Source organism: Chinchilla lanigera, unplaced genomic scaffold (assembly GCF_000276665.1).
Source record: "Chinchilla lanigera isolate Chin_1 unplaced genomic scaffold, ChiLan1.0 scaffold00080, whole genome shotgun sequence".
NCBI classification, from domain to species: Eukaryota; Metazoa; Chordata; class Mammalia; order Rodentia; family Chinchillidae; genus Chinchilla; species Chinchilla lanigera.
This window is the reverse complement of record NW_004955481.1, coordinates 5,695,637-5,717,740: the sequence shown is the minus strand read 5'-3', so window position 1 is coordinate 5,717,740 and position 22,104 is coordinate 5,695,637. Positions and strand designations below refer to the sequence as shown.

At 47.6% G+C, this 22,104-nt stretch overlaps 1 protein-coding gene across 2 annotated transcripts in view; it reads left to right on the top strand.

The window, feature by feature from the left end:
* LOC102010369 (galectin-9-like) overlaps positions 1 to 11,231 on the top strand; it is a 37,884-nt gene extending 26,653 nt beyond the window's left edge. Inside the window, exons 1-5 of one of the 2 annotated variants that reach the window (XM_013503349.1) lie at positions 7,765 to 7,816; positions 8,554 to 8,580; positions 9,014 to 9,102; positions 9,210 to 9,372; positions 10,597 to 11,231. In XM_013503349.1, coding sequence (XP_013358803.1) covers positions 7,787 to 7,816; positions 8,554 to 8,580; positions 9,014 to 9,102; positions 9,210 to 9,372; positions 10,597 to 10,743 — 456 coding nt within the window. In that variant the 5' untranslated portion in view covers positions 7,765 to 7,786 and the 3' untranslated portion in view covers positions 10,744 to 11,231. Of the gene's footprint in view, positions 1 to 7,764; positions 7,817 to 8,553; positions 8,581 to 9,013; positions 9,103 to 9,209; positions 9,373 to 10,596 lie in introns of those variants that run through there. The other variant, XM_013503348.1, reaches the window with a different exon arrangement.
* The last annotated feature ends 10,873 nt before the right edge of the window (positions 11,232 to 22,104 follow it).

Here is a 22,104-nt window from a genome sequence, read left to right as displayed (position 1 = left end):
CAGCTGCCTCAGCCTTGCTCTCCTCAGCAGCGAGTGGTCCTGGATTTCCTTCCTCAGAGAAATGAGAACGTGAATTTCAACATGGATGGGAGATAGTGTATCAAATCTCCCACAAGGAACTCAAAGAAGAATCTTTTCATTAATAGGTAGTAGTAGTTTTCAGCTATCTACTTTTCACTGTTTTGCTGAGACATCTAACGTCAGTCTTATTTGTAAAACCTGGAAAGCTAAATTGAGTCATAAATACAGAAAGATGAATAATTATATTAGAAATAGGACAACTTGGTTTGACATGATATAATGGAATGATTTCATTCCACTCAGTCTGAGATACAGTAAAGGTGAAATAGACTTCACCCAAATGAAAAACTTCAGGCCTGTACTCTAGCTGAGTTCAGAACACGTCCTGAGCATATAAGAAGCTCTTGTTTTGAACCCTAGCACTGCCGAATGAAACCAAAGTCAAAAGCAAACTTCTGGTGATTATCTTGCTAAAGTAATAACAATTAAAAAGACAGACAGCAGTCAACGGTGGCAGGAACATGCTACAACCGGAACCTCATGCATTACGATGGAGAGTGAAAAATATTCAGCCACTTGGGAAATTGTCCTTGTAGTTTCTCTGAAGGTCAACTTGACCTTCCTAAAAATTCCACTCCTCGATATTTCTCAAGAGTAAATAAAATCATATGTCCCCACAGAGACATGTTTGAAAGTTCTCGGCAGGTTCACATATAATAGCCCCCAATGAAAATCATCTCAGTGTCTCAAAAAGGCAAATGGGCGAAAATATCATTGTGTAGCCAGGCAATAGGATCTCTTCAGTACAAGAGAAGAAATTACAGATTAGCACAGCACAGATAAGTCTCAAAAGTATTATGCCATGAAAAGCAGATAAACAGAGAAGTGCACACAATGAATGTTTCCATTTAGTTGCAGCCACAGGACAGGAAAATCAGTCTTAGCCTCTTAAGCTCCCTTCATAGATTCTTGACATTGTCTCTGTCATGGTTCTTTTTCCCCTCCATGTTTCTTTTAAACTTCATTTCTGTGATATACGTAATATAAAATAGTAAAAATAAAAGTCACAAACCTTGAGAAGCGTGGTGTCATGGTGGTGCCTGCCTGCAATCCCAGCACTCTAGGAGACTCTGGTGGAAGAACCACAAGTTCTACCTCGGCCTTCGCAACCTTGCAACTTAGCTAGACCGTGCCTCACAAGGAAGAGAAAGAAAGAAAGAAAGGGACAGAGCAAGGAAGAGAGAGAGGGAAAGAAGGAAGGAGGGAAGGAAAGGGAAAGGAGGTAAGGAGAGAAGGAAGAGAAAGTTCCTCGGTTTCACCCTCACTGCAAAATGAAACACACATTTTCCTCATCACAGAAAAGTCTGCACTAATGGTGCCTGAGGTCAACATCTCTGTCCCCCTGAATACCATTCTCTCTAAATAACCTTTCAAGCGTTTTGTTTTCCTATGGATAGTGTCATATTTATACCAGAATATATGCATCTTCTTGTTAGAATAGATGCATCATTCTATGTAATGTGCTTGTGGCACTAAATTGTACATTACAGTAGGTATATCATCACATATCTGCATATCTGTATATCTCTCAGTGTTTTTAACAACATCAGAGTATTCTGCTCTGTAGAGGGACGTAATTATTGTACTAGTCCACAAATACTTGCATAATGTTTAATAGCAGAGAAGTTGGGGCAGCAGAGATTGCATAGACAATACTTTAATTCACATTCTTATACCTTGTATGTATCTTGCAATCTTGTAGTAGTGTGTCTGTGGAAAACCTTTTTCAGGATGGCATTTCTGTTGCAATTTCTGTGAGACACGTAGGCATGTTTTTAGCTTTGATAGCAGTGATTCAGTTGTTCTCTGAAGTTATTTGTCCATATCATATACTGAGCAGAAACCTATCTGGTCAGTCAGTGAGAATAACTCACCTTTGAAATACAGTAGATAATACTATAACCTTATAGCTTTTAAAATCTACATTAATTTGTTTTTTGCCAGCATCAGATTGATTTATTTATTTTGTAAGTGGTTATCAAATTAATTATCATAAATGCAGATTAACAGCTAGGGTAACAGGCAGAAAAACCCCCATAAAAGCCCCACAGGACAATAATACTAAATCAAGACACCCTGTTAGATACATCGTCTATGCTGCAATACAATAATATGTTTTTTCCAGGTGTGGTGGCCTCAGTACATGGTTGCAGCAGTCAGGAGGGTGAAGTAGGAGAATTCAGTAAGTCGAGGCGAGCCAGGGCTACCTAGTGAGTTCAAGACCAGATGAACTACAGAGTGAGACCCTGTCTCAAAAAAAATTTTTTTTCTCTATCTTCCCTATTGTCTGTGTTTCATTCTGCACTTTATTTATATATTGGGTATCTTATATAAGAGAAATCATGTGACATTTCGGCTTTTGTGTCTGATTTACTTCACTTACCATTATTGTTTCATTTTCCTGCAATGAGTCAAATTTGTCCTTCTTCCTGGCAGAGTAGAATTCCTTTGTGTACAAATCCCACTTTTTCTTTCTTCATTCCCTGTTGATAGACATAGAGTCTCCATGTGAGATTTAGCCATTATGAATTGTGCTGCTATAAAAAGGGCATGCTTCCATCACTGCGATGTGATGTCCCTACCTCTTTTGGGAAGGTGCCTAATAGGGGAATAGCTGGCTCAAATGGGATTTGGAGTTTTAGTTTCTCGCGGAATCTCCATACTGATTTCTGTAGTGGTTACACAAGTGTACACTCCCGCCCACATCGAGGAATGGTTCATTTCCCCCATGCCCTGCAGCACCGTTGTCCTTTGACGTGTTGACAGTAGCCATTCTTTCTGGAATGAGGTAGAATCTCAGTGTTATTTTGATTTGCATTTCTTACATGGCCAGCGATCTTAATGATTTTTTAGGTGTTGATTGTCTTTTGCACTTCTTTCTCTGAGCAGTGTCTATTCATTTCAGAAGGCCATTTCTTATTGGGTCTCTATGTTTGGCAGGGTTTAACTCCTGGAGTTCTGTATATATTTTAGATATATGTCCTTTGCCTGAGGTGTAGGTGACCAATTTTTCCCTGTTGTGAAAATTGTCTGTTCACTCTTCACTCTGTTGGTGGTTTCTTTTGTGGTGCGGAAGCTTTTTAATTGGATGTGACCCCATTTGTTGATTTTTGGTATTATTTCTTGTGCAACCCGGGCTCTATTCAGAAAGTCAGCCTATGCCTAGGTCTTCAAAAGTTTTACCTATTTTATGTTGCATCAGACTGTATTTCTGATTGAATGAAGAGATCTTTGATACATTTTCATTATGGTTTAGTGTATGATGAGAGATATGGGTCTACGTTCAATCTTCAACATGCAAATTGCCAGATTTCCCAGCCCCATTTGTTAAAGAGCTTGTCTTTCCTCCAGTGTAAGTATTTTGCCCCTTTGTCAAAGATGAGGTATCTGAGTGCTTAGATTTGTTTCTGCCTTCTCTATTGTGTTCTACTGAAGCACAAATCTTCTTCCCTCTGCCCCAATACTATGCTGTTTCTATCACTGTAGTTCTGTGATGTACCTTGATAGCCGGGATGGTGATTTTCCCTGTGTTGCCCTTGTTGCCCAGCACTGCTTCTGCTATGACAGGTCTCTTCCAGTTCCACAGGAATTTTATGACTGCTTCCTCTAATTCTGTGAAGAATGCTGTTGGTATTTTGATCAGGATCCCATTAAATGTATGTAACAGTTTCAGAAGGATGGTCCTATTGACTATACTGGTCCTGTCTATCCAGCAACAGGGGCTGTTTTCTGTTATCCTCTTGGGTCTCCTTTTTTAGAGTACCACAGCTTTTAGAGTACAGGTCTTTCACTTCCCTGGTTATGCGAATTCGTAAGTATTTCATTTTTGTTGATGCTGTTATAAGAGGCATTATTTCCTGAATTTCTCTCTCAGTGAGTTCATTATTGGTGTATAGGAACACTACTGAGTTTGAGTGTTGACTTTGGGTCCTGCCATGCTACTGAATTTGGACACTAATTCTAGCAGTGTTTTGGTGGTGTATCGGAACTTGTATGTAGAGGATCATATCACCTGTAAATAATGGTAATTTAACGTCTTCCTTTCCTGTCCATATCCCTTTTCTTTCTTCTCTTGTGTAGTTCTCTGCTATTGCTTCAAGAACTACGCTGAACGGAGGTGGTGCTGGTGGACATCCTTGTGTTGTTCCTGATTCTAGAGGGAAAGCTTTCAGCTTCTCTCCATTTAGTGTGATGCTGGTCATTGGTTCGATCTAGATGGCTTTTAAACCTGTATTACTGTGATCACAAATCAGTCTGATTACATTTTTGTCTGTTTGCTATTTCTTTGTGTTTATATTGCCAGAAACTGCCTTTATTTGTATTTGCATCATCTTTGAGAGTTGACTTCTGTTCTTTTGTAAGAACTGTTTGTACACAACTTAACTGCCTGTTGCTCTTCAGCAACAGGCATTCTGATTTTCACATTTTACCTACGTCTGTGTGCACATATGTATGTGTATACAGCCTTTTTTGGTATGAAGAATATGCATCTTTTTACAATAAGAAATTTGGTTGTCTTTCCTTTATACGTTGTTTCTTGTCTGCTCTACTTAGAAGGGCCTTCCATCTTTCAAATATATATTTTTAGAAATAACACATTTTTCTTCTAGTTATTTCATGATGTACTTTTCTAAATGTCAGTACTGGAACCTCTGCTCTGTTTGAGCCTTAAAGACATCCTGTCACCAGGTAGCATGCTTTGTATGTGTGGCGGGGCATACTGGGTATGTGAATGAGGGGCCCTACGCCACTGAGCTGCATCTTCAGTCCTTTTAATTTTGTTGGTTAAAGACAGGGTCTCTAAGTTGCCCAGACTGACCTTGAACTCGGGGGCCCTCCTGCCTCAGCCTCTTAGTTAGCTGAGGACACAAGCTTGCAAAACTGCACAGGGGTGTTTGTTTTTCATAGTAGTGTTTCTCCTAGCAGTGAGGTGACTGATGACATTTTGAAAAGCCCCTAAGTGCGGACTGCAGGATATAGATAGCAGCAAGCAAGAGCCTGGGATTTTGATAAAGGCTCTGAGGAGGAGAGTTCCTGGGGTCGGAATTGAGCATAGAGTTGTCCCTGGGAGTAGACTGTGACTCACTGTGACTCACTGGTCATCACCGTGCTGCCCAGAACAGAATTCTCTTCAGCCTGGCCCTGCTACTCCAAGATACCTCCCACTGTGTTGCAGAGTCTAAGCACACTGGCCTCGTGCTTTGCCTGTGGACTCCACCGTGGGGTGTGGACCAGAAGCCCTCTGTCCTCCACCAGGGCTGCACTGGCCAGGGAGATGCCTCACTGTGACTCCCGGCCTGGGCACTGGGGAACTCTGATCCGCCGGCCTTCAGGAACTCAGCTGGCCTGTGACTCCTTCCGATGTTAGAGACTTGTTCCTCTAACAGGATTTTATTGAGATATTGTTTGGCCAGAGTAAAATGCACAGGTCCTGGCTTCTGTGTGAGTTTTATGCATGCAAGGGTGCATCTGACTCCATTCCCACCGGGATCAGAACATTTGCAGCTTTCAGGAGACTCCTCCTATACTCCTCCCCGGTCGGTACCAAGGGGTAACCAGAAATCAGACCTGTGCTTGTCCTTGTTGGGGATGGAGTTGGCTTGCTTTCTGGCTGTGACTCTAGTCCTTGTTTTTCCCCACACCCCTGTTCCTTTCAGAGAGCTCCATGGTATGGATGCCACAGTCTCTGTCTCCTTGGTACTGTGGGGAACACGTGGCTGTTTCCAGGTTCATGCTGTGATGCTAAGTTGTTCTGGGCAGCTGTGTGTGTTTTCCTGTCTCTGGGGTTCCCAGTAAGCAGTAGAATAGCGGGTGCAGAGGAGAAGATATTGCACTGTGCTGCCCAAGCAGTGCTAAGCTGTATCTTCATTTTCTTGTTTTCCCTTTTTGGATTTCTTCTCAAGGAACAGGGTCTCTCCATGTTGCTCAAGCTGGTCCAAAACTCTTGGGTTTGTGCGCTTCTCCTGTCTCAGCCTCAAGAGGTACAGAACTGTAGCCATGCAACACGAACTCTGGTCCTGAGCTCTATTATTGTCCATTCTGCCCTGAGTCATGCGGGATCCCTTTGTTCCAAATTCCAACGAATGGCCGTTGCCTGCGAGGGAGGAGCCCTCCCTGGTGCCTGCACTGTGATAGAGTGTTATAAAGGATTGCTTTCCTTTCCAGCTTTTCTGCTCCAACTGCATTCCCTGTTCCTTCAAATCACCAGATTATGGTTGAATAGCAGCATAATGAGGATGGAGGGTGCAGAAGGGTCACGTGGCCTCCCGCTTGGGAGAATGTGCAAGAAGTGGGTCTTTGCAAATTCTAGGGCATCTATGGTGAGCACAAGATGAAAGCTATGCAAGGACATGCGTATTGCCCCAGACACCTTGTTTCCTGCTTGCCTAGAAGACCCTCACTTTAAATCCAGTTTGTTGTACTATCCCAGAATGCCACAGAGCAGATCACTAATAAGCAACGAAGTTGGTTTCTCAGGGTTCTGGAGGCTGGGAAGTGCAATACCGAGGCATTAGCGCTTGGCCAGGGCCTTCCTGCTGCATCAGCCTGGAGGAAGGTGCCAGGAGGAAGGGTAATGAGGACCCAAGTGAGAGCAAGAGCTCATCCTTGAAGCCCGTGCCCTTTGTTGACCGGCACTGATACAAGAGAGGAGCCATGGAGACCCCCACACCTCCCCTGCAGCCACGCCTCCTAGCACTGGTGCCCAGGGGACTAAGTCAGCAACTTGTGCTCTTTGAGGGCACGGAAGCACTTGGCTACTCATCCCTAGCCGGTGACACGGCCTTGTCAGTTTCCTGTGGCAGAGACGTGAGTGAGCTCAGGGGAGCTGATTGTCCTGCCTCCCCTTCCACCACCAGCCAATGCTACTCTTTTGCGTAAACCACTGGTTTCCTTTACTTATGCGCCAAACCCGATGAAAGACAGCTTTTTTCTCAAGCTCCTTCCCATGTCCTTCCAGGTCTATTGAACACAGTGTGCTCATCTTCCCCGTCCATCCTATCACCCGTGGGAAAAGGAGATAGTGAAGGAAGGAAAAAGTTTACAGCGGGAACTGCAAGCTCCGGGCTCTCATCCCGACAGAATGACAATCCCCGCTAAGGTGGTTTTTTGAAAACTCTTCTCCCTAATGGTGTTTTTTAATGAGGAACAGAAACTTAAACGGGAGAAATACTGTGCTAAGATCCTGAGTATTCTCAAGTTGTTTAAGTGTCCATGCATGAGCTGTGCACCTTGGCTGCATCCCTTTCCCTCCCTAAGCCTCATTTTTCTCTATGTTCCACCTTGGGCGGAAGCAGCGTCCCCACTACTGCTGCTGCCCAGCGTGTGGTTTCTTGCAGCCTGGGACGGAGCGTGCTTAGGACGCACAGCACACACTTCGGGGCAGTGCCGTCTGCAAACTGGCTGCCAGGTCCCTCTGCATCTTCATGAACCAAATGGGATTCGCTCTCTGGGTGGAGTGCAGGGGGCAAAGGAGAGAAAGGTCACAGGACTGGGGATGCCCATTTCCCTGTCCCCGAACCCCACCCACAGCCCTCACCCCAGCACCTGGCTTCTCTCTGTCCAGACCGCTTCCTTTGCTCCTGGCTCCTCCCTGTTGGGCAGCTGCCAAACTGCGTTGCTATCTGTTTCCTTGAAATGTCCAGCTCTGTGCGCTGACAGCTCAGTTGGTGTGAAGGGCAGCAGGGGACACCGCGGGCTTGTAACGATGAGTTCTCAGAGAAGCCAACCTGCCCAGGTGAGTCGTGGGCTGGCCCAGCCTGGGCTGGGTGTCCAGCAGGGAGGAGCAGCTCTGGTCCCTGAGGAAATGATTTGGTGGCAGGGATTGCTGCTGGGGGAATCCCAAAGAGAGCCTGAGCAGGGTGCAAATGCCCGAGGAGGTCATCTGGGTGTAACTTTTTTCCATGTCAGTCTCATCCAAGGCAGCCTCTTGGGACCTAGGAATGTTAATCCGATTCATGAATTTGACCCCCAGTAGTGATCCTTCTGTGGGTGCTTGCTCCAGCCAGTTGTTTCTGGAAGACAAGCCTCGTAGTCTCTTCACAGGTCACAGTTTCTATACAGAAGACAGAACAGGGTTCTGGGAGCACAACAACCCCCACATGGCACTAAATCCATCTTCCCTGGAATTGGCCTCTTGGGTTCCTCCATTCACTGGCTGGATGGCTCTAGTCAGGGTACATTGACCATGACTGGATCTTGGGGTACTGGGGACAAGGGTGTCCTTCTGGCCTCAGTGACTTCTTTGCAGCATGGAGTTGCTGAAAGGCAGGTGATGGGATGCAGGGACACAGGAGGAAGATTGCTATGACAACCAAAGTTACCAGGAGACACCCAGGACCGAACCCTTTCAACTTCATTCATGTTGGGGCGCCTCCTCCAGAATGAGTGTGTGTGTGTGTGTGTGTGTGTGTGTGTGTGTGTGTGTGTTCTTGTAACTCTTCCAAATTAAAGTTTTCGGTCTCTTTTCCATAGGCTCCTGGAGCAAAATCCAAGACTTACGTAAGTGTTGCGTGGGTGGATTTCATTCAGAATGGCAGGGAGGGTGGTGACTTGCGTAATTGAAAAGAATACTTTATCAAGCTGAAGTTTTAAAAAAAAAACTCTTGAAAATTACAATAATTTTGAAAGGAGCTTTGAATTTTAAAATGGTCCCTTGAGCATGATAAGCTAATTATATGGCCTTCTCCTGTCATCCTAGCATGCTTGAGTATCTGGCCAAACTTCCCTCCATGACACTGAAGGTCCCCTGCTCTGGGAACACTGGGAGATTTTCCCTTGGCATTTAATGAACCAAGTAAAGTTGTCCTGGCTTCCTCTGAAAGTCATACTACTATCAGCTGATGACCAAGTCCATGGCAATGGGTACAGGATTCCCCACTGCTGTGGCGCCTCTCTGCTGTCAGGGGCTGACCTGTCTCCATCCTCCCAACAGCCGGTTCCTTACTTCACCTCCATCCCAGGGGGGCTGCAGCCATCCCAGGTCATCTCTGTGTCAGGCACAGTGCTGCCCAATGCGAAGAGGTAAGGCAGGGCCTCCAGGGCTCTCTGGCTCCTGGAAACAAGGGGGAGGTGATGGGTCCCACCACAGCTGTGGGACAGAGAGAGTCCATGTGACCTGCCCTCCCCAGGTTCCATATCAATCTGCTTGCTGGGAGTGACATCGCCTTCCACCTGAACCCTCGATTGAGTGAAAAGACCGTGGTCCGAAACTCTAAGATCAAGGGCTCCTGGGGGTCAGAGGAGAAAAGTCTGCCTGTCAGCATGCCTTTCATCCCAGGACACAGCTTCAAGGTAAGATGCTGCAATCGGAAGCTTGGGGTGCTGGCTGGGTGCAAGTGGAGAAGCGGTGAGGTGAGGAGCACTTGGGGTAACTTCAACAGTTTGGGGGTTGATGTGGCAGGGCACACGTACATACAATAGTGGCACTCTGGCAGTTGAAAGAGGGAGGATCCCAAAATTGAGGTTAGTCTGGGCAATTTAGTGACTTAAGGAGACTTTGTCTAAAGAAACAAAATTTAAAACTAGGAGAAGGGATGTAGCTCATTGTGAAGGCACTGGCTTGGTTCTGAAGAATAACAGGACAGAAGAATGAATGAGACAGTGAGAAAGAGAGAAAGAGAGAAAGAGAGAAAGAAAGAAAGAAAGGAGAAGGTTGGTCTGCGATGCCTGGGTCTTACCCCTAGCCATGGAGACTGTCAGCCTGGGCATCTGCTTAGGCAGAAGTTATGTCCTGGACACTGAACTCTGCAATCTGGGCTGGAAATGACTGGGTAGAGCAGTGTGGGCTGTCAGGGAGCTTGCATTTTACAACAGTGAGAAACTATTGGGGAGCAACAGCGGGGAACACTACCTTTGATTCATAGGGAGCTGTGTGAGCTTGGGGAAGGGCCCTTCAGCCAGGGACAGTCACTGGGTCTTTGCAGCCTCATTTCCTCCTCTACAAATGCGGCTAAGTATCCTGGGATCTCAGAGAGCTGTGGGAATGGGCCGAGGTAGTCGCTGTGCACGCTAGCACAGTGCCCTGCACGCGGGTGTGATGGAAGTGTGAGCACTGCCCTTCCTACCCTGACGGCCTACTGGAGAAGGTTCCGGGTGGGAAAAGACAGGTCAGGCTCCTGCTGCCTCTGCAGAGTCCAGGCGTGGACATGGGGGACACAGATGGCACAAGCCAGCACTGCTGCCCCCAGTGGCCTGAGGAGACAGATGGTCCCCTAGGAGTGGTCCAGTGAGGGCAGGGAAGGCTTGCCAGAGGGGGCTGGGTCCTGAGGTGCCTGGCAGTGACACAGGGGTAGAGAGGCAGGTTCGGGGCAGCACTGCAGGCTGGGAGCCGTGTGTGCTGAGATGCTGAGGTCCAGGGAGGAGAGCACAGGGTGTTTAGGGAGGAGCAGGTTCTTCAGTGTGGGCTGGTGCGGGGCTGGTTGGGGGAGAGGAGGAGGCAGATAGCAGGGGCCTGAGCCTGCGGGAGGGCTAAGGAGTTTGTGCATGGAGTGTGAATGGCAAGGCCTCTCTGCCCAGGTGGAGATCATATGTGAAGCCCAGTGCTACAGAGTGGCCCTGGATGGACAACACCTGCTGGCATACACCCACCGCCTGAAGCACCTGCCCGCCATCAATGCCCTGGAAGTAGCTGGCGACATCCAGCTTACTGATGTGCAGGTCTAGGCGGGCTCAAGAGCCCAGTGAAGGGCTGGGGACATGGCTGTCTGTGTCTCCTCCCTGTCCTCTCCCCTTCTCAGCCCAGCTTCTGAGCCCTGCCATCTGAGCAGATGGTGTCCTGAGGTGGGACACACAGGTGACCTCCAGGTCCCTTCCTCCTTGCAGCGAGGGAGGACCTGAGCCTTCCGTGCTCCAGCTCAGGCCCATTCTGCATAAGGCTGTCAAACCCCTTCCTGTCCCCTGTGCAGCCCCACGCTAGTCCCAAGCCCCAGCTGTGCACCGCAGGGACTGGGGCCCTCCACAGCCCCCATTCCTGTGACCTTTACCTTCCCTCCCTGGCTGTGCACCCTGCTGCGACACTGCTCCCTCTGGGGAGGCTGCCCTGTGACACCTGCTGGCTTCCACCCACTGAGCAGACCTTTCTCAGCAGTGGGCTCTTCCCTGTCCTGGCCTCCTTAAAATAAAGAAAAGCAAATGCTGTTGCTCTTGGCACATACTCGTGGGATGGCGGCTTTAGTGTCTGGAGACATTTTGGAATCTCTGGCTTTGGGGGCCCCTGCCCATGGAAGGGGGATGAGTGAGCACAGGTTCCCTTAGGGAAGGAGGCTCCTGACATCCACACTGATGCCCAGGGGACCTCACAGAGCCCACAGGGGTGCTGCAAAAAGCAGCTGGGGTGCACACTTGCAGGCATGGGCCTCTAATGTAGGAATGTTGGTAGCTGGGTGAACCTAGGAAACGTCTTCACGCTACTGAGAGCAGAAAAGCCTGGGACACAGTTGGTGGGAGTCACGAGAGGGTCAAGAAGCCGGATGACCTGAGCTTGAGTAGTAGGGGAACCAGTGGGGAACGTGACATGAGGAGTGGGGGTGCAAGAGCTAAGTACCTCAGTGCCGGGTCCTTCCAGGCCCTGGGCAGCATAATGGAGCTGCAGCAAGTATCCATGTGATACCAGTGCCCCTGCTAATTCCTTGAAGAACTTGGTCCCTGAAGAGCTAGCTTAGGGCTCAGGGTGTGGTCCTGGGGCAGCAACAACACAGGGACCTGGTTAGGAATGCACAGGCTCAGTCCCCGCACAGGATCCAAATGTAAATCTGTGCTTTAGCCAGATCCTAGGAGATTCTGTGTGTGTGTGTGTGTGTGTGTGTGTGTGTGTGTGTGTGTGTGCATGCACATACTCACGCAGCTGAGCAGCGCTGCTTTAGGTGGCTGGAGTCTTGGCCACACTGTTCAGACTCCTTTCTCCTGGGCTGGAGTCAAAGCTTTCCTGAGTTGCCGAGCCCTTTCTGTGCCCCCCCCATCGCAGTAGTTGCTGCCAGAAGCAGGACAGGCAGGAGAGGTGAAGCTGTTGAAGGAGTCCCGAAGGTGGGGAACAATCTGAAGCAGAGCTAGTCTTTGCCAGACAGCCGCTTGCCCCCTCCTGAGTCCCTTCCTTGGTTCTGAGCTGAAGGGGACACAGCTCCATCTCCTACTCAGCCCTCCTAGCTGGCTGCACACCCAGAAGGGTCCTGGTCTCTCAGGCAGGCAGGGTCGCTGCATACCCTTCACCCCACCTAAGCCTCCTCCTGCAGAAGACCACATCTGCCTTTCCCAAGTGCTGAAGCTCCATTGTCCAAATCTAATGAAGAAGGTGGCAATAGAGCAAAACCTGTATGACAGGGCGGTGGGCAAGGCCTTCACTTCAGAGCTGGCCTTGAGTGCAGGACCCTCCCTCATCCCACTCTGTATAAGACGAGCCCTGTGTGAGGCACAGCTCCCGCCCTGCGCCTGTCCCCTCACTCTGTCTCCCCTACCCACTTTGGAGAAGCACAGAACTCCATCTGCCACCAGTTCAGAGCAGAATGCATGGCCTGGCTGTTCTCTGTGGGGTACTTTGTCCACGTGGTGTCAGACCCCCACCCAATGTATGACTTGGAGCAGGTCTTGCCACAAAGAGGAAACACATGTACATATAATGGTTGACCTAAAAATGTTTTTGTAACTATTTCCATCAAGGAATTATACAGGAACGGCTCAAGTGGCCCTGTCCCTAGAAACAGACAGGAGTATTTTTAATGCAGAAGCACAGCTGCTGCACCCAGGGCAGCTAAGCACAGAGGTACCCATGGTGCGTCCCAGTCCTCCCTGGAAGTGTGCGCTGAGCCGTGGCTTCTGTCTTCCTGTCGCCCACTCGCCTGCCTGGCTTACGGGTTCCTCTGCCCGGGGCCGGGGATTGTAGGCTGCAGGGACTTCCAGGCAGTGCAGGACGCTGCTTGATAGTCAAGGGCTGGAGGGGGAGGAGTGGAGGAGCTCAGGCGTGAGGCTGGGTGTGGTCACCTTTCCCCCTGTCCTAAGGCCCTGTGACCTTGGCTCCAGAGCTGGCTCCATGAGCATCACACTCAGCGCCAGCAGCTTGAACTTCCCTGTGGGTCGCCAGAGCTTGGTGTCACCGGGTGGCCCCTCTGCTCAGTCCTGTTTCACCTCTGAGGGAAGGATGGCCCTAGATCTTCATGGTAGTGCTTGTGGCTCTTAAGGGGAAACAGAGTCCTTAGTCCTAAGCCCCACTCCTTTCCGAGGGTCTCCTGGCCTCACTATGCAGAGCAAAGATAAAGTGAAAATAGATGTCATCTGTCCAGTGCTCCCTCTGCCAGGCCGTGAGTCCTGACTAGCATTAGCTCCTCTCACCCCCACAGCCGCCTTGGAGAGCAGCCGCCAGCACCTTCACTTTCCATATGGGTAACTGAGGCTTGCAGATCCGAGGGACTGACATGACTGTGCCCAGCAGCCCTGGCCCCTCCTCCCAGTGCCCCGGAATGGAGCACACTTCCTTCACGGTGGCTTTGTGCGTGTAAGAATTTGCACAACCTCCAACCCTCACTATTTAAGTTCTTTGGAGGGAAAGCACAATGTCCTCTTGTCCCACGGTCCTTCGAGCCGAGCTCAGAGCATGCATGTTAGCGGGCAGATAGCTTGGTTGGTGCTGGGCAGGGAGCGCTGGTGCAGGTTTCTTGCAGGGAGCTTGACTTCTCTGTTGGGCTCAGGGGCTGAGTCCCTGGAAGGCCTCAGAGCTTCAAAGCAAGGCCTCTCCCTTGCGTGGACCTTGGGATAGGCCCTGACCATGTCCTCCTGGGCTCACCTATTTTGTTAAAGTAAGATGTCCTTCTTTAAGATGCACCCTGAATTTGTAATCTTTGGGGCCAAGAAACGTAGATCAGGGTGCGATGTCTGTTGGTAATGCAGATTTCCATCCCTATCCCCAAACACAAAATCATGCAAGATTCTTGCTTTGCTATCTTTTAGGACCTGCTCTGCCCCAATTTTTTTCTTATCCTCAGTTGGCACACTGGCTTTAGGGTCCTTGAGAGAGTCATGTCATGCTGGCACCTGCTGATAGATACCTCCCCTGTTTCCTGTAAACTTGCTGACGCCTGTAGGAGGGTCCCGAGTTCTCTGAATGATAGCAATCCCTCGCTCTGGCCTGGGCTGATAGGAGCTGGGCAGAGAGAGGGCAGAGGTGGCAAGCCCTTGAGCCTGAGCTCTGCCCTTGCTCTTATCCCTACTTTGCCTTCTAAAGGGGTTGTCTATGCTTTGTCCTGCAAGCCAGGCCTCATCCCTCCAAAGAAGTGATGCCATCCTGGGCAGTTTAAAGCCCTTCTTCATGGATGAAGGAACTCACAACCTGCATAGTACAGAAGGGCAGGCCTGGGGCAGGTGGGTCAGGATGTTGTGTTACTAGAGTCGCTCCCAGAATATCTCGCTGTGCTTTGATTTCCCTATAGCAGGCCCAGGTGTGGGAGGCCAGGGTCCATTGTGAGAAGTGAGAGTGAGTGCTGGGAGAGGCACTTTTTCATGAAGACATTGCTCCCTGGGCATGTTAGCACGTGTGTGTCATTTCAGCACGAGGCAAGCGGAGCAGGAGGATTTCAAGTTAGAGGCCGGTCTGCAGAGCTGAGGGACTTAGGGAGATCCTGTCTGAAAGTGAAAAATACAGTGAGCTCTGGTGTTGCTCTGTGTGAAGGAGAGGCAGAAGGGAGAAGCAGCGGGGAGCCCGGGCGGCTTGGCCAGCAGGGGCCGAGTCTCCACCCGAGTCCCTTCCTTGGTTCTGAGCAGGAGATGGGGCTCTGTGTCCTCCCAACACTCCTGGTTGGCTTCATCCCTAGATCAGCACTGCTTTCCTATGCTAGCAAGAATGCAGGTTCCTTCCACACCCCTTCTCCTCCTACAGAAGACCACACCTGGTTTTCCCAGGTGCCAAATCAGCACTGACGAAAGGTAACCAAACAGGCAGCAGCAAGGCAAAAGCCTTGCAAGTTTGGGCCTGGGGGACAAGGCCTTGACCGAGGAGCGGGGGCTGTGGGCGGAAAGCCCTCTCCCCACTCAGTGTAAGTTGCTTCCTATGGAGGCTCAGCTCCTGCTCTCAACTGCCTGAGCCAACCCGCTCTTTGGGTGAGCACAGAACTCCATCCACTGCCATTTCCAAAAGAAGTCGTGGTCTGGTGGAAAGTTCCTTTGGGGTCCTTTGTCCAGGCGGGGGCACAACCCTGCCCATGCTATGCCTTTTGGCTGATAAACCTGCAATACAGCCACAGCCACCACACACACACACACACACACACACACACACACACACACACAAACACATAGGCGCAATAGAGTTATGGTGAAATACATTTTATATAAGCTTTTCCCCAAGGAAACATACAGGAGAGGCAGAAGTGGCCCTTGGGAGAAGACAGGGGTGTTTTCATAGAGAAGCATAAATATTGTACCCAGAGCCTAGAAATTCTCGGGGGCACAATGTCACTGCCTGGTGGCCCCTCCAACAGCTGCAATCAAAGGAAGCCTGCTGTGCCTCTCAGACCTTACACTGCAGACTCTTCTTGGGCGAGGGTGGGTGCTTCAAGGGCAGAGGTGGCTCCGACAGTCCAGGATACTACTTGGTGGTAGCTCTCGTAAAATATATGTGACAAAGTTTATCATTTTGACCATTTCAGTGTACAATTCCCAGGGCATTCAGTATATTTACACTGTTGTCAAAAAACACTACATTCATCTCCAGGTGTTTTCCATCTTCCCCAAATGTTGCAACATTCATTAAACACACCCCTTTTCTCTCAGCCCTGGCAATTACTAATCTTAGCTTTATGAATTAATAGCATTTGAAGGCTTATATTTTATGACAAAGTCATCCTATTTATTTTTATAATTATCTTCTAAGTAAAACAAATGACAGTGATTTTCACCAAATGGCAATGAATCAAAGTGTCTCTTTTCTTCACACCCAGGTTGTCACTGTGACAGCTCATGTGATCCTCTTGTGCTGGTCAATGCGGGCAGCCACAGGTCCCAGCCCATCTGCAATCACCGGAAACCACAGAGTCCTGCTGCGTGCTGTGTTGCTAAGCTTCATGTTCAGCAGGCCGGGCATATCGATGCCATTTTCAATTTTATCATATTTGCAGCTGATGATGGGTTTCTCAGGCTGTAACCCTCAGAGCGTGCAAGGTCTCCCATTGTGGGTGGATTCTGCAAAGGGAAGCCAGGCCCCACGTGCTGCTCCCTGAGGCTGCCTGGAATAGCAGGGGACTGGCCAGAGTGCCTCAGACACACCTCAGACCCTGAGGTTCCTTTCCTGCTCTAGACAGAAAGTCCATGGCACCACCAAGCAGGCACCCTTATTTTAATTGAAGATTAGTAATTCAAAGTGAGTATCAGTGAGAATCATGTCGAATGGTATAACTAAGTGTACCCACTCATAAAGGCAATAGAGAATTAAACGTAAGTTATCCAGAAAGGAGCAAAATCAACACTCCTCAGGTCTTCTCTTTAACATCAAATACTTGCTGTGTGCTTCCTCCCCGTGCAGCCTCATAGGCAGGCTATATGCCTTCCCTGTGCACTAGGAGCTGCTTAAAGCCAGTTCCCCCAGTACCCAGAGCCCGGGAGGGGCCAACATCCACTGAACGACTGTGGCAATCACTGGTCTCACACATTTCTGGTCTCTTGCTCCCTTCTCAATTCTTGCTGTGCCAACCAGGGTGCGAACATCAGTGGGTCTTGTATGATCAACAGTGTCAGAACTGGCCCTGCAGACTGCCAGGGGAGGTTGTAAAACAGTTACAGAATCCACTGGCCTCCACTCAGAACGCTCACTGCTGGAACCCGGCCACTACACTAGGGGGGGGACCACAGGCAAAGGCCACAAGTGGTGTTCCAGGCCTCTGTCCAGCTGAGTTCTCAGCTCACACCAGCACCCACAGGTGGGCAAGTGAGCAAGGGGCCGGCCCAGGGTTTCCACCCCCACCCCCAAACTGAGCATCATGCCAGATCCCTGCCCCGCTGCCTTTTGGACCCTGCTCTGCACAAACATCCTTCCTTATCCTCAGTGGGCACCTTCGCTTTAGGGCTCAGGGAGGTCTTCTGGTGCTGGCACCTGCTGATAGCTGCCTCTCCGTGTTACGGGAAGCCAGCTGGTGCCTGTGGGAGGTCCCCTAGTGCTCTGAATGACATCAGTTCCTTTCTCTGGCCAGGCCCGGCTGATGGGCACTGGTGGGAAGCTGGGGACAGCTCTGTGGCCCTGAGTCCTGCTCCTACCACTGGTCATACCTCCCTTCTAACAGAGGTCCTGCTGCTTTGTCCTCCAAGGGAAGTCTTTTTCCTGCTTCCCAGCCCTCCAAATAAGTGTGCCCGCTGTGCTCAGGGAGAAGGTCTGCAGCTGGGAGGAAGTGAGCCCCAGGTCTTGCCCTGTGCAGAAGGACAGGCCTGGGGTACAGGCAGCTCTGCCTTGCAGGGTCCTGGAATTGGTCCTGGAGAGCCTGGCCGCCTCTTGTTTTCCCCATTCCTGGCCCCAGCGTGAGAGCCCATGGGAGCCGTGGCCAGGTGAAGATGATGGGAACTCAGTGCAAGACAGGAATAGGGATTTTTCAAAGTGACAGCGCTCACGGTTCATAGAGGCACACGCTGGTAACTCAATGTGGTGGGAGGCTGACCCGAGCCATCCACAGTGCGCGTCCCTCCTGGGCAATGGGGCTCCTTAACTCTTGCTAAGGCCCTGTTTCCAGCTGAAAACCAGAATGTGCTGGGATGTGGATGAGAGCAAGGGCTCTCTTGCTGTGAGAGGATGCTCTGCCCTGAGCAGGGCCCCAGTCCTCCCTCACAGTTCCGGGAGTTGAGAGACGCCCTTGCTGCAGGTTGCCAGACCCTTTTGAAGATGCTGCTGGGTCCTCGTTGAGCAACCTGTGCTCGGTGGTAGATGATGTCCCTATTTTTACTGTCTTTCTGCCACACATATTGCAGGGCTGGTTTTTTCTCTTTGACATTTACACATGTTTGAAATATCCTGGAAACTGACTTCTGCTTGGGCCCGTCTCCAGCCATTCTGTGGAAATGGAGGTTGTTGTACAGATGCATGGAAGCAGAGAACTGAAGTGTGTAGGTTTGTTTTAGTTTTTGTGGTGCTTGGGATCGAACCACGGGCTTCATGAAAGCTAGGAGAATGTCTACTGTTGAGCCCAGTATCACTCTGAATGTGCAGTTTGGGTGATTTTTAAGAAGTTCACACAGATAGGCCTCCCATGGCATTGCAGAAATAGAGGATGCTGCTGTCACCCAGGCAGCTGCCTCAGCCTTGCTCTCCTCAGCAGCGAGTGGTCCTGGATTTCCTTCCTCAGAGAAATGAGAACGTGAATTTCAACATGGATGGGAGATATTGTATCAAATCTCCCACAAGGAACTCAATGGGAAATCTTTTCATTAATAGGTAGTAGTTGTTTTCAGCTATCTACTTTTCACTGTTTTGCTGAGACAGCTTAACGTCAATCTTATATGTAAAAATTTGAAAAGCTCCATTGAGGTATAAGTACAGAAAGATGAATAATTATATTAGAAAACACGACCTAACTTGTTTTGACATGATAAAATGGCACGCATCTTAAATATGATATTGAGCATGTTCTGATTTCAGTCCATTTAGTCTGAGGTATGGGACCGGTGAAATAGACTCCATCCAAATGCAAAACTCTAGCTGAGATTAGAGCACTAAACTGGCATGTAAGAGGCTCTTGTTTTGAACCCTAGCACTGCAGGAAAAAACCAAAATCCAAAGCAAACTTCTGTTGGTCGTCTTGCTAAAGTAACTACAGCTGAAAAGACAGAGCAAGTTCAATGTTGGCGGGAGGATGCTACAACTGGAACCTCATGCATTACTGGGGAGAGTGAAAAATATTCAGCCACTTGGGAAATCGTCCTTGTAGTTTCTCTGAAAGTCAGCATGACCTTCCTAAAAACTGCACTCCTCAATATTTCTCAAGAGTAAATAAAATCATGTGTTCCCTCACAGGCATGTTTGAGAAGTTCTCAGCAGTTTGAGACCTCATAGCCCCAAAGCAATATCATCTCAGTGTCCATGAGAACAGCAAATGGGCAAAAATATCATAGTGTAGCCAGGCAATGGAATCTCTTCAGTACAAGAGAAGAAATTACAGATAAGCACAACACAGATAAGTCTCAAAAGTATTATGTCATGAAAAGAAGATAAACACAAAAGTGCACACAATGAATGTTTCCATTTAGTTGCAGCCATAGGACAGGAGAACTTGCTTTTTTTAATCTTAAAAAATAAAAGAAGGAAAAAACATTAACAGACAGACACCCATTTACAAAATAACATAAGAACAATGGAAAGAGAACAGAGGTACAGACAAAGTTTCAGGAAACTAACCATGGTTGTTGTATTACTTACTGATATCTTCAAAGTGGTTTCTCAGGAAAACAAATAGAGACATACAAAATTAATCAAACAAGTAATCATTAACTGTTCCTTTCTGTAGAGCAAGACAGTAGTACAACTATGTTAGCTATCCTGTATATACATATTTATATAATTTCCCCTTTTTTCCCTTCTCTTTCCCCACACCCCAGTTGCCCTTTACTTTTGAGCATTTTCCTTTCATTTCACAATGTCTATTATACCTCCTAGTTTTTATTTACTCTTTCGGGTCTTACACTAGTGAGATAATATGACGCTTGCACACGCAGGTCTGATTTATTTCACTTACAAGTGTGGTCTCTAGTTGTGACCATTTACCTAGAAAAGCCTCAAGTTTATCTTTCTTTATAGCTGCATAATATTCCATTATATAAAAGTACCACAATTTTTTTATTCAGTCCTCAGTGGATGGACATTTGGGTTGCTTCCACAGTTTACAATTACAAATTGCGCTGCTATGAACATGGAGGCACATGTGTCGCTGTGGTACAGTGTTTTCAGATCTTGTGGGAAATTCCCTAGAAGGGGACTAGCTGGGTTGAATGGGACCTGTAGACCTAGTTTGCTGAGGAATCTCCAAACTGATTTCCACAGAGGTTTCACCAGTCTGCATTCCCACCAACAGTGGAGAAGAGTTCCTGTTTCTCCACAACCTCACCAGCATTTGTTATTGGTTGATTTCTTACTGCTAGCTATTCTTACTGGGGTGAGATGAAGTCTCAGTGTTGTTTGAATTTGCATTTCTCAAACGACTATGATGTTGAACATTTTCTCATGTATTTATTTGCCATTTGTATTTCTTTATCTGAGAAGTGCATATTTATCTCAGCTGCCCATTTTTGGATTGGGTCTTTGAATTTGGGGGGGTTGATGTCTTTTAATTCTTTATATGTTCTAGATAGAAGACTTTTGTCCGAGGGACAGTCAGCTAATATTTTTCCCAATTTGTGGCTTTTCTTTTTACTCTGCTGGTGATTTCTTTGTATGTGCAGAAACTTTCCAGTAAGATGAGATCCCAGTTGTCCATCCTTTGAAGTATATGATTGGCAATTTGGTTTTTGTTCATGAATGCTCTTCCTACCCCTATGTCTTCGAGGTTTTTACCTACTTTCTCTTCCAGTAGATTTAGTGTTTCTGTTTTAGTATTGAGATGTGTGATCCATTTTGACTTGAGTTTGGTGCATGGTGATAGACTTGGGTCTATTTTCAGTCTTTGGCAGGTAGCAAGTCAATTTTTCCAGGGCCATTAAATTATTAAATTTTTAATTTAATTAAAAATTATTAAATTTTTTATTTAATAATTAAAATTATTAATTTTTATTTCATTATTAAAGAGGCTATCGTTCTTCCAGTGAGTTTGTTTGTCCCCTTTGTCAAAGATTAGGTGGCTGAGTGTCTTTGTGGTTGTGTCTGTGTCCTCCAGTCTGTTCCATTGATCCTCTGACCTGTTTTTTAGCCAGTACCATGTTGATTTGATTACAGTGGCTTTGTAGTATAATTTCAGGTCGGAGATTGTAATTCCACCTGACTTGCCCTGTTGCCCAGGGGTGCTTTTGCTATTCTGGGTCTCTTCCAGTTCCTGATGAGTTTAAGGAATGTTTTCTCTCTATCTGTGAGGTATGCTAATGGTAGTTGAATGGGGACTGCATTGAATCTGTACCATTTTGGTAGTATGGCCATTTTCACAATGTTGGTTCTTGCTATCCATGAACAAGGGATATTTTTCCATTTATTGAAATCCTCTTCGATCTCTTTTTTCAGAGTACTGTAGTTTTCATTGAATAGATCTTTTACTTCTTTTGTTAGGTTGATTCCTAAATATTTCAATTTCTTGGAAGCTATTGTGAAAGGTCTGGTTTCCATAATTTCTCTCTCAGTGCATTTGTTGTTTGTGTATAGAAATGCTGTTGATTTTTGGGTGTTGATTTTGTATCCGGCTACACTGCTGAATTTGTGGATTAATTCAAGGAGTCTTCTTGTGGAGTTTTTGGGATCTTCTGTGTAAAGTATCGTGTCGCCTGCAAATAGTGATAGCTTTACTTCTTCCTTTCCTATCCTTATTCCTTTTTATTTCTCTCTCTTGTCTAATTGCTCTGGCTCATGAATCCAGAACTGTGTTGAGCAGGAGTGGTGACAGTGGACATCCTTGTCTTGTTCCTGATTTTAAAGTAAAAGCTTCAGTTTTTGTCCATTTAGTATGATGTTGGGTGTTGGATTGTCACAGATGGCTTTGATCAGGTTAAGGTAAAGACCATCTGTTCCTATTTTCTGTAGAGTTTTTATCATGAATGCATGTTGGACTTTGTCAAAAGCCTTTTCTGTTTCTATTGAGATACTCATGTGGTTTTTGTCTTTGGCTCTATTGATAGGATGTATAACATTTATTGATTTGCAAATATTGAACCATCCCTGCATTTCTGGAGTGAATCCGGCTTGGATGTGGTGTATGATTTTCTTGATGATTTGCTGCATTCTATTTGCTAGTATTTTATTGAATATCTTTTCATCTATATTCATTAGAGAGATTGGTCTGTAGTTCTCTTTCTTGATTGGGTCTTTCCCTGGTTTTGGTATCAGTATAATACTTGCCTCTAGAAATGAGTTAGGGAGAATTGCTTCCT